The sequence below is a fragment of the Chiloscyllium punctatum genome, chromosome 3 (assembly GCF_047496795.1).
Source record: "Chiloscyllium punctatum isolate Juve2018m chromosome 3, sChiPun1.3, whole genome shotgun sequence".
Classification (NCBI taxonomy): Eukaryota; Metazoa; Chordata; class Chondrichthyes; order Orectolobiformes; family Hemiscylliidae; genus Chiloscyllium; species Chiloscyllium punctatum.
This window is the reverse complement of record NC_092741.1, coordinates 114756929-114771159: the sequence shown is the minus strand read 5'-3', so window position 1 is coordinate 114771159 and position 14231 is coordinate 114756929. Positions and strand designations below refer to the sequence as shown.

General features: G+C 38.8%; 1 protein-coding gene across 15 annotated transcripts in view; it reads right to left on the bottom strand.

Annotated features, from left to right (window-relative positions):
• Positions 1 to 14231, bottom strand: part of dst (dystonin) — a 622282-nt gene that overhangs the window by 179386 nt on the left and 428665 nt on the right. For all 15 annotated transcript variants that reach the window (XM_072558451.1, XM_072558477.1, XM_072558489.1 and 12 more), the window contains 2 exons: positions 12300 to 12535; positions 3830 to 3959 (listed from right to left, as the gene is read on the bottom strand). In XM_072558451.1, coding sequence (XP_072414552.1) covers positions 3830 to 3959; positions 12300 to 12535 — 366 coding nt within the window. The remainder of the gene's footprint in view (positions 1 to 3829; positions 3960 to 12299; positions 12536 to 14231) is intronic.

Sequence of the window (14231 nt, the reverse complement as noted above, 5' to 3'; positions counted from 1 at the left end):
GATGCCTTTTAAATGTTATAACTGTACCAGCCTCCATCACCTCCTCTGGCAGCTCATTCCATACCCACACCATCCTCCATGTGAAAAAGTTATCCCTTAAGTCTCTTTTATATCTTTTCCCTCTCACCTTCAACCTATGCCCTCTAGTTCTGGACTCCCCTGTCCTGGGAAAAAGGCCTAGGCTATTCACCCTTTCCATGCCCACATCTGTGTAAATCTTTTCTCCACCCTTTCAAGTTTCACATGAAAGATGTTGTGGAAGGGAGACCAGAACTGAACGCAGTACTCCAAAAGTGGCCCAACCAATGTCCTGTCCAGCCGCAACATGACCTCCCAACTCCTATACTCAATGCATTATGTAAATGTTCAGAGAACCAGGATATAAAACAGCTTGTCACCAGGAAATAGTTCATGATGCTTGTGCAGCTGAGAATAACATTGTAAAGCTGAATGCTAAGTGAACCTGTTTGCTGCAATATACATGTTTCTTTGTGTAGATATATTTGTATATATAATAGATAGTGTGTATCAAAAGTATATCCTTTACAGTGTTCAAATGAATTATAGTTTACTAGTGCTGGATGTGAGTTTGCCAAGTTTGTGTGAAGGAACCATGAAATGCAACACTGACTTCTCAGTTTATCCAGATGATGGTCATAAAACTGAATGTTTTAACACTGAATTCTTAATCATCTTTTGTCAAACTCATGTATCATTGCCAATGCAATTCTGTTAAATAAACAAGCTTCAGGCATAATATCTGGGAACAAAAGTAGCATGAGAGCTTTTTTCAGGAGGAGGAGAAGATTGGATTTCAATCTAGTCTTGATTAAATAAAGGATTTTTTTTAAAGTGAGTAGCAGTCAACTTACAGAGCAACTTGAGATTTGTTTTGAAGTTTTGCCAGAACACAAGAAACAAAAATATATATCACTTAACATTTTACACAATGGAAATAAATTAAATAATGAAATGTATGGAGTGCAATATCATAAGAAATGAAAATGTCCTATTGCATTAAATTATGTAATGGTTTTGATAGCTTTTAAAGAAAAAAAGAGAAGTGACCGCAGGTCAGTGTTCACCACATGCTCAACTTTCATCACTCGATTTGAGATCTGTTGTGGTGCGCTTTGCAGTTCCAGATAAATATCTTAATTTTCTTTACATCAGCTTTATCTTTTCTGCTAAGACTGCAAAGAAGACATTTGCTGAGAACATGTGGTGAAGACAGGGAAGTCGGGGCAAGGGGAAAATGTGAGATGGAGAGAGAGATGAGGTGGAATTGTGATGGTGAAAATGAGAGGGGTATCAAGGGCCTGAAATGGTGTGGAGTTGGTGGGTAAAATGGGAGCAAGTTGAAAAATGGGGGTAAAGTGGGAGGGAGAGAGACAGGAGGAAAGAAAAAGTTAGATAAAGAGATAGGTTGAAGGGGAAAGAGGCAAGTGAAGAAATCATGGAAGAAACAATGAGAGAGAGTTCATTGGCTCCAACATTAATATTACAGCAGCCACTTCTACAGTAGATTACAAGTTGAACTATAGTGGCACAGTGGTTAGCACTGCTGCCTTACAGCGCCAGAGACCCGGGATCAATTCCCACCTCAGACAACTGTCTGTGTGGAGTTTGCACATTCTCCCAGTGTCTGCGTGGGTTTAATCCGGGTGCTCCGGTTTCCTCCCACAGTCCAAAAATGTGCAGGTTTGGTGAATTGGCCATGCTAAATTGCCCGTAGTGTTAGGTGAAGGGGTAAATGTAGGGGAATGGGTATGGGTGGGTTGCTCTTTGGAGGGTCAATGTGGACTTGTTGGGCCAAAGGTCCTGTTTACACACTGTAAGTAATCTCATCAATGTAGCAGAATAAGGTGAAGTAAATGGAGATCCACTTAGGAAAAGGACTTTGCAGTAACTGTTGAACACAAACAAAATTGCATAAAGGAAGCAGCTCAAAAGAGATGCAAATGGCAGGTATGTCAGGCATTCAAAACTAACCATTCACTGTACAACAGAGAAAAATATCCTTTTCATAAGAGCATTTCTACTGCATTAAACTTTCTTACAATTCCTATTTATGTTTTGTCCATTTATTTGTGCTAAAGCCTTTATTCTTTTTGCAGCAGTTACATTTGGTTAAGCACTGGTGTTTCACTGAGAACGTCTGTGTATGCAACTTGTCATCTTGACGAAAGAGACAAGGAAGCTATTTAGTGCAGAGTAAATCTTAAAATATTATAAGAGGAATGATGAAGAGGTCACAAGAAAGCAGCCCCATGATGGCTGCATTTAAATTAAGAATACACGGGTCTGTTTGTGCATTAAACAGAAGGGTCAGCACTTTCCCAAAGGGTTTGTTTCATAGTATAGTGAAGTTTGTGCATTTCAGCAACATAAAATTGTGCTTTCATGCCAGATTAGGTTTACAAGATCATGGGAGTTAACTGATATTGTGGTAACTAACTAGTAAGCAGATGAACCTTACTTTTTACTTCTGTTCATATGTTAATTCTTAAAATAATGCAGTTATAACTCAGACTGTGAAGGACTTTGGAATGTCAAGAAATTGTAAAAGGCACAATATAAATTCAAATCATTTACAAAATATCAAAGTTAAGGGCAGCCTCTGAGAAAAACAGAAACAGAGTTAATGTTTCAGGTCAATCCCCTTTCAGCAGTTCCAACTCTGGTTTTCTCTCCACAGATGCTGCCAGTCTCATGTCCCATGAATCACAGCTAGCAAGTCAATCCAGTGTACAAGATCCCATTTTTTCTAAAACTGGATTTTGTACATACTCAGTATACATGTGGACTCCTTTTTTTCAGCCATTCAGGCTGTCCTTGAAATAGTAGTCAGCTCAATATTCACCCAATATTCATGTTTTACTTCTTGGTACCTTGTACTTGGGCACAAGTGTTCAAGTAGGTGATACGAGTTGTGTTGTGAAAATGTGCATGAGTTTAAGATATACCCATGCTCTGCATTGGATGCAGATCACAATTCAAAATGGTGCCCCCCCCCCCCCCTCCACTACATCGGTGGTTCACTTTGATACTCAGCCCACAAGTTATTGGAGGAATTTTCCAAAGGTTTTGAAGGTTGACTTCTAGGTCAATTTTCTATTGCATTTCTAGAATTTTCTGTCTTTATTTCAGATTTGAAACATTTGCTTTTCTGCTATATTTTGGAAAAGCACAACAAAAGTAAGTTTCCAGCACAAAGTTCGTTGCCTCAGTTTGAACAGTTAAGTTCTTGAGTAAGGAACAATTTTCAGTTCTGTGCATCCAAAGTCTGCAACAAAACAAAAACCTAGCGGCAAACTAGGAAAGTGTCCATTCGCTCCAACAAACCATTTTCTAGCATCCACAGAAGACTCTTGCTATTAGAGCTAGACCACTTAGGAGTGAAATCTGGAAGGAATTTTTGACACTACTAGAAATCTGAAACTCCTTCTGCCAAAGTGCTTTGGAAACTGGGAGGTCAATTTAACTTGCAAGACTGGGATCAATCAACATTTAGTGGAGTTTAAAGCTTGTGAATCAAAGTTGAGTAAATTACGATTAGGTGCAGATGACTCATGATTGAACTCAAAGGTGAAACAGGCTCAAAGTGTGGAACCTATTCCTGTTCTTATGTTGTTATGTTCCAGATGGTTCCAAAGGTAAAAAAGCACACAGTATTTTAATCCACCATGCCATCCCAGCTCAAGCAAAATAATTCTAACGGCTTTAACTAAAAGAGAATGCATGACAGCTTAGCTATTTAACACATTGAATAATTAACATTACAGTAAAACTTCTATATTGTTATCTAATAAGCAAATGGACACATTACTTATATAATCCAGCATCTGCCTCCATTTCCCAGCTTCCGGAGCGTCAGTGTTCTCCTCCAGCAATAATGCCAACCTTTCTTTCACCTGTCCAACCTTGCCAGTGTTTTGGTTCAATTCAGCTTCAAATATCTGCAGCAAAACGGAATTGCTAAGAATTAAACAAGGTCAAGATGGCTTTGTTTCCAATCTGCCATTTAAACACAACTGAAAAACTCATGAATCAAAAAACTACTTCATTTGGTTAGGATCAGATAGATAACAAGGTGCAAGTATATTGTTTATCAAATATATAACCTGTGATTATTTAGTGCAATGACATACACTTCATTTAATGAAGCATATTACTCTAAAATTCCTCACACTAAAAACACGAGGCACAAAATTATTCAATGGAATATTTATAGCAAACAACTGAATTTCTTTTTTTGCAGGAGCCAAACTAATTAGAGCTTTACATTTCTACTATTTTTAAACATTCTTCTTTTATCAAGCAGGCTAAGATAAAAGGTAGGGAGGAGGGACTTGGAAATACCTATCGCATTTCCAACGCCCCTCCCCCAAGTCCCTCCTCTCTACCTTTTATCTTAGCCTGCTTGGCACACTCTCCTCATTCCTGAAGAAGGGCTCATGCCCAAACGTTGATTCTGCTGCTCCTTGGATGCTGCCTGACCTGCTGCACTTTTCCAGCAACACATTTTCAGCTTTAACAGTTAAGAACAAAGTGAAAATGTTTGTGTTATTTTGGAGAATCTTGGTGATCATTTCTCATTACCAACATACAAACCAAAGCATCACCTACTGTTAGATTCTTTGGGCATCCTGACAAATGCTGCAATTTTTATTTTATGGGGCACCAGAATAGGTGACTTTCTACAAACATGTGAGGTAAAAAATGGAGACCTGCACCCTGCCCCACTTCAATAAAAGTTTTCTTCTTTCACCTCGAGAAGTAAAAATGCTTTTGCATAAGCCAGGTATTTCTAGTAACTGATTTGAGCTTTAGTCTTCATTAGAGTCAGCAATATTAAATGAGGTATTTGGATGAGTAAATGAATAGGAAGGGTTTAGAGAGATATGGGCCGGGTGCTGGCAGGTGGGACTAGATTGGGTTGGGATATCTGGTCTGCACGGACAGGTTGGACCGAAGGGTAGTTTTCCGTGTTGTACATCTCTATGACTCTATATGGAGAGACCTTTTATTCAACTATTGATGAGTATGTATTGTTCATACCCATCTTCTCAATGAGCTTTCCTGTTATTTTGTTCCCTCATTTGACGTAACTATAAGATGAGCTTAACAACGTAGCTAGCTAGTTTTTGCCTTAGTATCAGTTTTGTATATTCATGTTATATTGTATATAACATGCCCTCATAATTTGGTTAGGCCATGACAAGGAATGGAACAGGATCATAGCTTAGCTTCTTAGAATCTAACAGCACAGAGGAGGTCCCAACTTGCCTGCACTGGCTCTTTGGAAGAGCTGTCCAATTAGATCCACCTCCTGTTCTTTCCTCATAGCCCTGCAAAATTTTCTTTTGTAAATATTTGTTCCAGAAGACTGTAAGATGAAGTAGCAGAAGTAGGCCATTTAACCTATCAAAGCCCACTCCATCATTCAATGAGAGCATGGCTGACCTGATAATCTTTCTTGCTTTTCCCTATAATCCTTGATTTTCTTACTGATGAGAACTTTGTTTCTCTCTCAGTCTTAAATATATTTAACAACCCACCCTTGACAATCCTCTGCAGTAAAGAAAATACATAGATTCACCACCCTCAGAAGAAATTCCTCCTCATTTCTGCCCTAACTGAGTAACCTCTTATTCTGAGATTATGCACTTTGGTCCTAGACTCTTCCACAGGTGAAACAACATTCCACAAGTATCCTGTTAGATTTCCTAAGAATATTATGTGTTTCAATAAGATTGCCTTTTATTCTTCCAAATTCCAATGAATACAGGCCCAAACTACTCAATGTTTCCTCATAAGACAGTGTTTCCACACCAAGGATCAAACAAGTGAACCTTCTCTGGATTGCCTCCAATGCCAGTACATCTTCCCTTGGAAAGGGGTTCAAACTGTTCATAGCTTTCTAGGTCTACCTTTTGTAGATTTAACAAGACCGTCCTCTTTTTTTTATGAATACTTCATTCCCTTTGAAGTAAAATGCCCAAAGCCCATTTCTCTTTTCTATTACCAGCTGAACTTCGATCCATGCTGGAGGACACCAGAATTAGTTTTTGTTGGAGCTTTCTGCAGTCTTTCCCCATTTAAATCAATCAATTCCCTTTTAAAATTTACTTTTAAATCTGCTTTCACCACTCTTTAAGGATCTACATTATAACAACTCGCTTTGTAAAAAAATGCTCTCATCGAACTCTGTCCCAACTGCCATAAATGTTCCTCCATCCTCACAATTCTTCTTTCAGCCCTTCAACCAACAACAAAGTTTGAATAATGTGTTGTCTCCACTTTCTGATTGAAACAACTAAGTGATATAGAACAAAACCTCATGAACTGAGCAATTAGTGTGAAGGGAATCACCAAATTAATCGAACAATTGAGGTGTGAAATTTAAAGCAGAATTGAAGCAGGAAGAGGATTTGAAATTTTTTGCCAGGAGCAAGCTCTCTGACAATACTGCAGAGAGAGCAAAGTGTGAAATGGCCTTACTGCTGGCCTTTGCTAATCTTGCACTTGTTTGATTGAATTAGATTACTTACAATGTGGAAACAGGCCCTCCGGCCCAACAAGTCCACACCGCCCCGCCGAAGCGTAACCCACCCATACCCCTACATCTACATCTACATCTACCCCTTATCTAACACTACGGGCAATTTAGCATGGCCAATTCACCTGACCTGCACATCTTTGGACTGTGGGAGGAAACCGGAGCACCCGGAGGAAACCCACGCAGACACGGGGAGAACGTGCAAACTCCACACAGTCAGTCGCCTGAGGCGGGAATTGAACCCGGGTCTCCGGCGCTGCGAGGCAGCAGTGCTAACCACTGTGCCACCGTGCCGATTGCTTACTCCAAACTGGACCTCGAGACAAAAAGGGCCATTATTATAATCAAGAACTCTCTTTTCTCACCATAATATTTAGCAATGACCGATTGTTTTGGAAGGTTACAACAGCAAGTGTTAAAGCTATAATGAAAGAAAAGTAACACGCATGCAGGTCACAAGTTGACTGTTGAAAATGGAGATCCTGATATTCAGGCTTCCTATTATAGATTGAGGTAAAGGCATTCCATCCTGTTGTAAAATTACACTGGACTGAGAGTTTAATCTTCATCATATATATTTATTTGAACATTTTTTAAAGGTGGATACAAAGATTGTACATATTAAAACTATCATGTTAAAACTATCTTTAATTACCATATAAACTTTGAGGTGTAAAATGTAAGACAGAGATGTCTTTGGGGGAGTGTGGTTAAAGATATAAGACCATTAACACCAAAACTGTCTTTCTGTCACCTCTCCTTTGAAAATATTCATGTAATTTAAATTAAGAATTCTTGAATATTAGGCAATAAGCTAACATTGATGATTATTGACCTCTGTCAAACTGAATCATAAAGATAATGGGTAACTTGTACATCAGAATGGGGGTACAGTGGTAAGGGTCCTACCTCTGAGTCAAAAGCTCCAGATTCAAGTCCCACCTACCCTGGAGGTATGTCATAACTTCTCCAAAAGGGTTAATTAAAACTTTTTTTTTGTACACCATATCAAAAGAAATGTGAGTGTATTCTACATGGTGATGCATTGAACAACTGGCTGAATACCAGTTTTAATATCAATCTCGGAGTAGTTGGTGGGGAATTATTTTAATTTGTCAAAATAACTACAAGAATATTCACTTTCCCTCACTATTAAACAATTTCAAATGTTCAACATTGCCTCTGCAGGGCGTATTTTAAGACATCGCAGGTGTCAGCCATGACTCAGTGGTCAATTTTCAACAGAGGCATGAGGTCACAGGTTCAAGTCTCACTCGAGTGACTTGGCCTAAATTTTCATGCTGCACCTAAGCAAGGGAGGGACATGGATTTCAGCTCTGGCCAATCTCCTGGGTGAATGTAAAAGTTTCTGCAGTATTAATCTGAAGAACAAGGAAGGTTCTAGTCAGTATTTCTCCCTCAAACATTGCTAAAATTGGTTATCGGTTATTAATGGATTGCTGTATGTGGGAATTGGCTGTGTTCAAGGTGATTGTTAACATTTTGTACTTTATGACAATGACTGCAACGTTTTTTGGGACATCAAGATTATTACGTCCAAATAAATTCTTTTGGTCTAAAAGAACAGCTAGTTCACCCACATGATGAAGCAATGGATAATTCAGTCATATTGAAAAAATCTTCTTCAATTTGAGAGGTGGATTCATATGAGCAGATTTATCGGATAGTGGCTTGACAATACTCTACAACTGTGCTGTTATATGACAACTACCATTAACTGCATTAAAGCAGTGTAGCACTGCTTCACTTCTAGCCCAGCCACTTCTTCTGGATTGTTCTAAACTCAGGCAGAGCAGGATAATGTTTACCAGGATACAAAGAATGGAGGGTAGTTGTGGACGAGTGCTTTTCTGATTGGTATTCTCTGACCAGTGGTGTTCTGCCACGATCAGTGCAGGGACCTTTGTTGTTTGTAACATACACAAATAATTTGAAAGAAAATTTAGGTGGTCTGATTAGTAAGTTTTCAGACGACATGAAAATTGAGGAGTTATGGATAGTGAGATAGGTTGTCAAAGGATAAAGCACAATATAGGTACGTCAGTTGGAAAGTTGGGTGGAGAAATAGCATTTGGAGTTCACTCTGGACCAGTGTGAGGTGTTGCATTTTGGGAGGTCAAATGCAAGAGGAAAGTATACAGTAAATGGTAAGATTGGTATACAGAGGGACCTAGGAGTGCAAGTCCATAATTCCCTGAAACTGGCATCACAGGTGGATGAGGTGGTAAAGAAGACATATGACATGCTTGTCTTCATCGACTGGGGCACTGAACATAAAAGTTGGCAACTAATCTTTTCTTTCTATTTACTCATGAGACATGGATTTGCCAGTTGGCTAGCATTTATTGCCTGTTCCTAGTTGCCTTTGAGGTGGTGGTCAGCTGCCTTCTTGAACCATTGCAGTCCACCTGCTGTGGGTTGACCCACAATGCCGTTATGGAGGGAATTTTAGGATTTTGACCCAGCAAGAATGAAGGAACGGCAATATATTTCCAAATCAGGATAGTAAATGACTTGGAGGGGAGCTTGCAGGTGGTGGTGTACCCATTCACTTGCTGCCTTTCCTCATCAATGAAAGTGATCATGGGTTTGGAAGGAGCTGTCTTAAGGGTCTTCGATGAATGTCTGCAGTGCATCTTGTGGATAGTAGACACTGCTGTTACTGAGTGTTGATGGTGGAGGGAGTGGATGCTTGTGACTGTAGTACCAATCAAGCGGGCTGCTTTGTCTTGGATGATGTAAGGCTTCCTGGGTGTTGTTGGACCTGCACCCTGACTCCTGATTTGTGCCTCGTAGGTAGTAGACAGGCTTTGGGGCATCAAAGGTGAGCACTTGCTGCAGTATTCCTAGCTTCTGACCTGCTCTGGTAGCCACTGTGTTTATGTGGCGAGTCCAGTTGAGTTTATGATCAATGGTAACCCCTGGGATGTTGAAAGTTGGGGATTCGGTGATGGTAACACCGTTGAAAGTCAAGGGACGATGGTTAGATTATCTCTTATTGGAGATGACCATAGCCTGGCATTTGTGTGATACGAATGCTACTTGCCACTTGTCAGTACAAACCTGGATATCGCCCAGATCTTGTTGCATTTGAAAATGAAGTTCATCAGTATCTGAGACGTCATGAATGGTACTGAACATCATGCAATCATCAGCGAACATTCCTACTTCAACCTTATGGTAGAGGGAAGGCCATTGATAAAACAACTGAAGATGCATGGGCCTAAGACACTATCCTGAAAAATTCTTGCAGAGATGTCTTGGAGCTGAGATGACAGACATCCAACGACCATCACTATCTTCCTAGGTGCTTCCTATGACTCCACTGAGTGGAGAGTTTGTGCCTGATACCATTGCTTCCAGCTTTCCTACAGCTCCTTGATGCCACACTCAGTTGAATGCATCATTAATGCCAAGAGCTGTCACTCTCATCTCAAGTCTGGAATTCAGCTCTTTTGTCCACGTTTGAATTAAACTGGATAAAACTTCAACTAGGTCACATTTGGAATAATGTATGAAGTTCTGGTTGCCACACTAGAGGAAAGATGTGGAGGCTTTAGAGAGCTGACAGTATATCAAATTATGAAAGGCTTGGATAGGGTGGATAGTTGGGAGACGTTTTTACAGCATGGAAATGGCAAATAGTGTGGGATTTTAAAATTAGAGGGGACAAGTTTAAAGGAGTTGTGCGAGGCAAGTTTTTTATACCCAGCGGTAGGTACCTGGGAGGTGGTAAAAGCAGATACAATAATCACATGTCTGCTTAAGTACTTCTCAAATATGAACAGGCAGGAAAAAGAGGGATATGGACCATGTGTGGGAAGATGGGATTAGTTTAAAATGGTATCATGGTTGGCACATACATAGTGGGTTGAAGAATCTGTTTCTGTGCTGTACGATGTTCTATGTTCTGGTTGCAGGTTTCCAATTTTCCTTCAAAATTAATTTCACACTGATTGTGGCTGCATTTAAGCTCTTAAGAGCCTCTTGGCAGAATGTAATAATTGTTGGCTGAATTAGTTGACATCCTTTCTCGTAGCTGGATCACAAACATCCTACCACATCCACCACTTCAACTTTACTTTAAAGTCATGGTTTCAATGCCACTGATGTCACAAGCACAACATTCATGAGACAAGGAGCACTGATCACAGCAGATTTCAGTGTGAAACTTGGTGCACAGAATGCGGTTATCAGTGCTCAGGCAGGCACCACAATGTATTGTTTCCAGTACCACCTCTATTCTATTATTCACCCCTGCGATTGCCAAGGAAGGATTAGAAAATTGTTTTGCAGCAAATTGAGCAAATCTACATCCTACTCATGGTCACATAGTCACAATACCCTAATATTTTTATCTTCAGCACCATCAATATATTGTAACTAATTGTATCCAAAGCAAGTTAATATAACTGCAGCTTAAAGATGATCAAACTACATTAAAATAGGATGTCCAAGATAACTAACAATTATTTATTGAGCGAGATTGTTATGGAAAAATAACTGCAACAATGCTCACTGTTTTTTTAATAGATTTGCAAATTATTCCGAAAATATAGAAATACGTATTTTTAATCAACCTGTTCAGACATGTTATGACACGTCTGTACTGTAGGCCCCAAACCTTGTTGGTAGATTGACATTACTACCCTCTTTGGTTTGCACAACCAAGATTTTGCCTTTACCTTCCTCCTACTTTTAGAATTGCTGATTTTGGACATTAATTGTCTATTAAACTCACCACAAGTAGTCAGGGCTGATAATAGAGTGTAAATACTTCTTTAACAATGTGCCAGTTGTTAACGCAAAGCCAATCAAATCTTGGCCCAGAAACAAAACAACTTAAACATTCAATCTCATTCCTGTAGTCAGTCAACTACTAGGAATGTTAAAATGCCAAATTTTACACTTTTTCCCCTTATTTTCTGTTTTGTCTCATTTTCTCTTTCTTAATCCACTTTTTTTCTTCATTTATGGATTTCTCTGTCTCTATCTGATTTAACTCTACCCACTTCTCCATTACTTTTGTGACTTTCTCAATCTTTAATGTTTGCAAATATAGACTGTTGGTTTTGTCATTCATCAGGTCCAAAAGCTCCTGCACTGCCACTGCACTGCTATGTTTTTAAATCTAATGCTGACCTGCTTTTGTGCGGTGATCTTGTATGCTTCGCTCTGTCTAAGCATCCTATGATCTATATGTTCTCGTTTGCTATAAAAACCAAAAGAACTACAGATGCTGTAAATCAGAAACAAAACGGAAGTTGCGAGAAAAGCTCAGCAGGTCTGGCAGCACCTGTGAAGAGAAATAAAAGTTAACATTTCGGGTCGGGTGACCCTTCCTCAGAAATGCCTCAGCAGTGCTGGAGCTTTTCCTGCAACTTCTGTTTTGTCCTTGCCTGGTATGCCCTGCCTGTACTGCTCATAAAACAAAACATTTCACTGTACTTAGGTACATGTGACAACAATAAATCAAATCATATCATGGTCAGCAACTTATAGGGTAAACAAATTAAGTAAAAGGGTACAGGGAAAAGCGAAATTAGCAATACAAACCCATGAGATTCCCTATTTTTGAAACTACCACCTCAATAAATTGTGTTCTGAGATTCATCTTTAAAAAGATTTTTTTTAAGAAAAGAGATTACTTAATCAAAGTTTGGCACTCCATTCACATCTTTAACTGAAACAAACATATGTTTTATACCACACATACCTTTTGCTGTTCAACTTGTTCCTTTATAGATTCAGTCTCAGTTGGCAACGTATCCCATGATGCTGCTCTTTTATCCATCGACTCCAACCATTCCTTCACCAAATTGGCCTCTTCCTGAATTTCCTGTCTCTGAGCCAGCATAGTTTCCAATTGATTCTCCTTGTCCTTCAGCAAGCTTCCCATCTTTTCATATTGATGATTCACATCTGCAATGTTCTGCTGGATAGCGATTAGCTCTGTAGCCAGGAAACATAGTTCATCATTAAGACCTGCCCTAACTCAAATACTCAGAATTATCAAGTGTATGCAAACACAAAAAGTGCATTCAGTCGAAAATTTGTCCTTCTGAGCTTTGTGACTTCTAACAAATTCAGAACAAGTCAGGTGTAATTTCCAATCTTACACCTAAAGTAGTCCCACTGAAGGTTAAGAGCCATTACCCTAAATATGGTGGATATTATTTACATCCAGATCCTGTTATAAGAGCTGAAAACAAACTCATCCAGATATAGTGTTGGCTTTTGAATATATTACTAGAAATTGCGTCCATTGAAGTGTGAAATTTCTATTATTATTTACTCTATTGCAAGCTGTGGTTTCAAAAGAGAAGCAAATAATTTAGATTTTAGCATTGAGGGTTCTAATTGAAATAGTCTTGTGTTTAATGATTACTGTCAGTAATGGTTTCTATGGATGTGGTGTCAATATAGCTGATTTAATCCTAGATGGTGGGGTCAAACTTCTAAAATGTTGCTGGCCTGCACTTGCCCAGGCAAGTGGGGAGTATTCCATTACACTCCTGTGCTTTTTAGTTGTGGATCATGACAGCTTTTGGTTGCAACCAATTTCTGTAAATGGAATGCAATTTGCATAAAATACTCTGATAAATAATTATTCAAATTACCCTGAATTGCCTTTATCTTTTTCTTTCATTTTTAAAATTTTTCTCTTCTAAAATGTAGTATGAGGGGGCAGGAGAGAAGACCTTGGGACAAATTAGCACAATAGCAGTAAATGTTCTTGGATTTAATAGCACATGCTGAAATCAAATGCAAACTTTTTAAATTATGTCTTTTACAAACTTTAGCAACTGAATAGCAATACTTTTTAAAATGATAAGGAAAGTTTTCAATTTTGAGTAGTTATGTTAGTTCAGTGCTATGGAACCTGGCATTGTGAAACCTTCTGTCAAATTACTTAACTACCAGTGTATATTCATTTGTTGGATGATGATGCATTTTCCTTTTTTTGGAATTGTAGCTTCACGAGCCTTTGTTTTTTTCACCAGGTTCTTCAACAATCTAGTTGGGCAGAAGTGCTCTTGATGATACAAATATTTTGAGGTTTGTTTTTACTTTAACTGGAATAATTGTTGAGAACCCATTTAGATCTTTTGTTCCATACGATCTTAAAAGAATTGAAAGTCCTGGTTTCAGTGAGATTAAGATATAAATGGAGAAACAGCCATGATTCTGCATTAGGAGTAAAAGAGATAGAACTATTCATGTTTGAAATCACAGAATCAATAGATTCCAAATACAATTTGGAATTCATCACAGTCAAATAAATCAACACTTCCGGTTGCAAACATTTTGAAACGGCAGGACATGGCCAGATAATATGGTGAGACTGCAGAAAATAAAATCTCAACTGAACGAAAGTGCATGAAATTGGGATGGTTTCAAAGTTTATAGCTGTTCATAGCCATTTGCAAATGTAACAGTACTTATTTGGACTCCTTGGGGCATTATAGGTTTACCAACACAATTTCAACAGGGCTGTAAAGAAAACATTATGATATGTGAAAAATCATCCCAGGAGCACTTCAGTTATGTCCGAAAGCATTGGTTTAAAACAGTTATTTTCCTCTGGCATCACTTTGGATGTGATCTTCCAAGCGATATTATAGGTGTTTGTCGATTGTATTTTCAA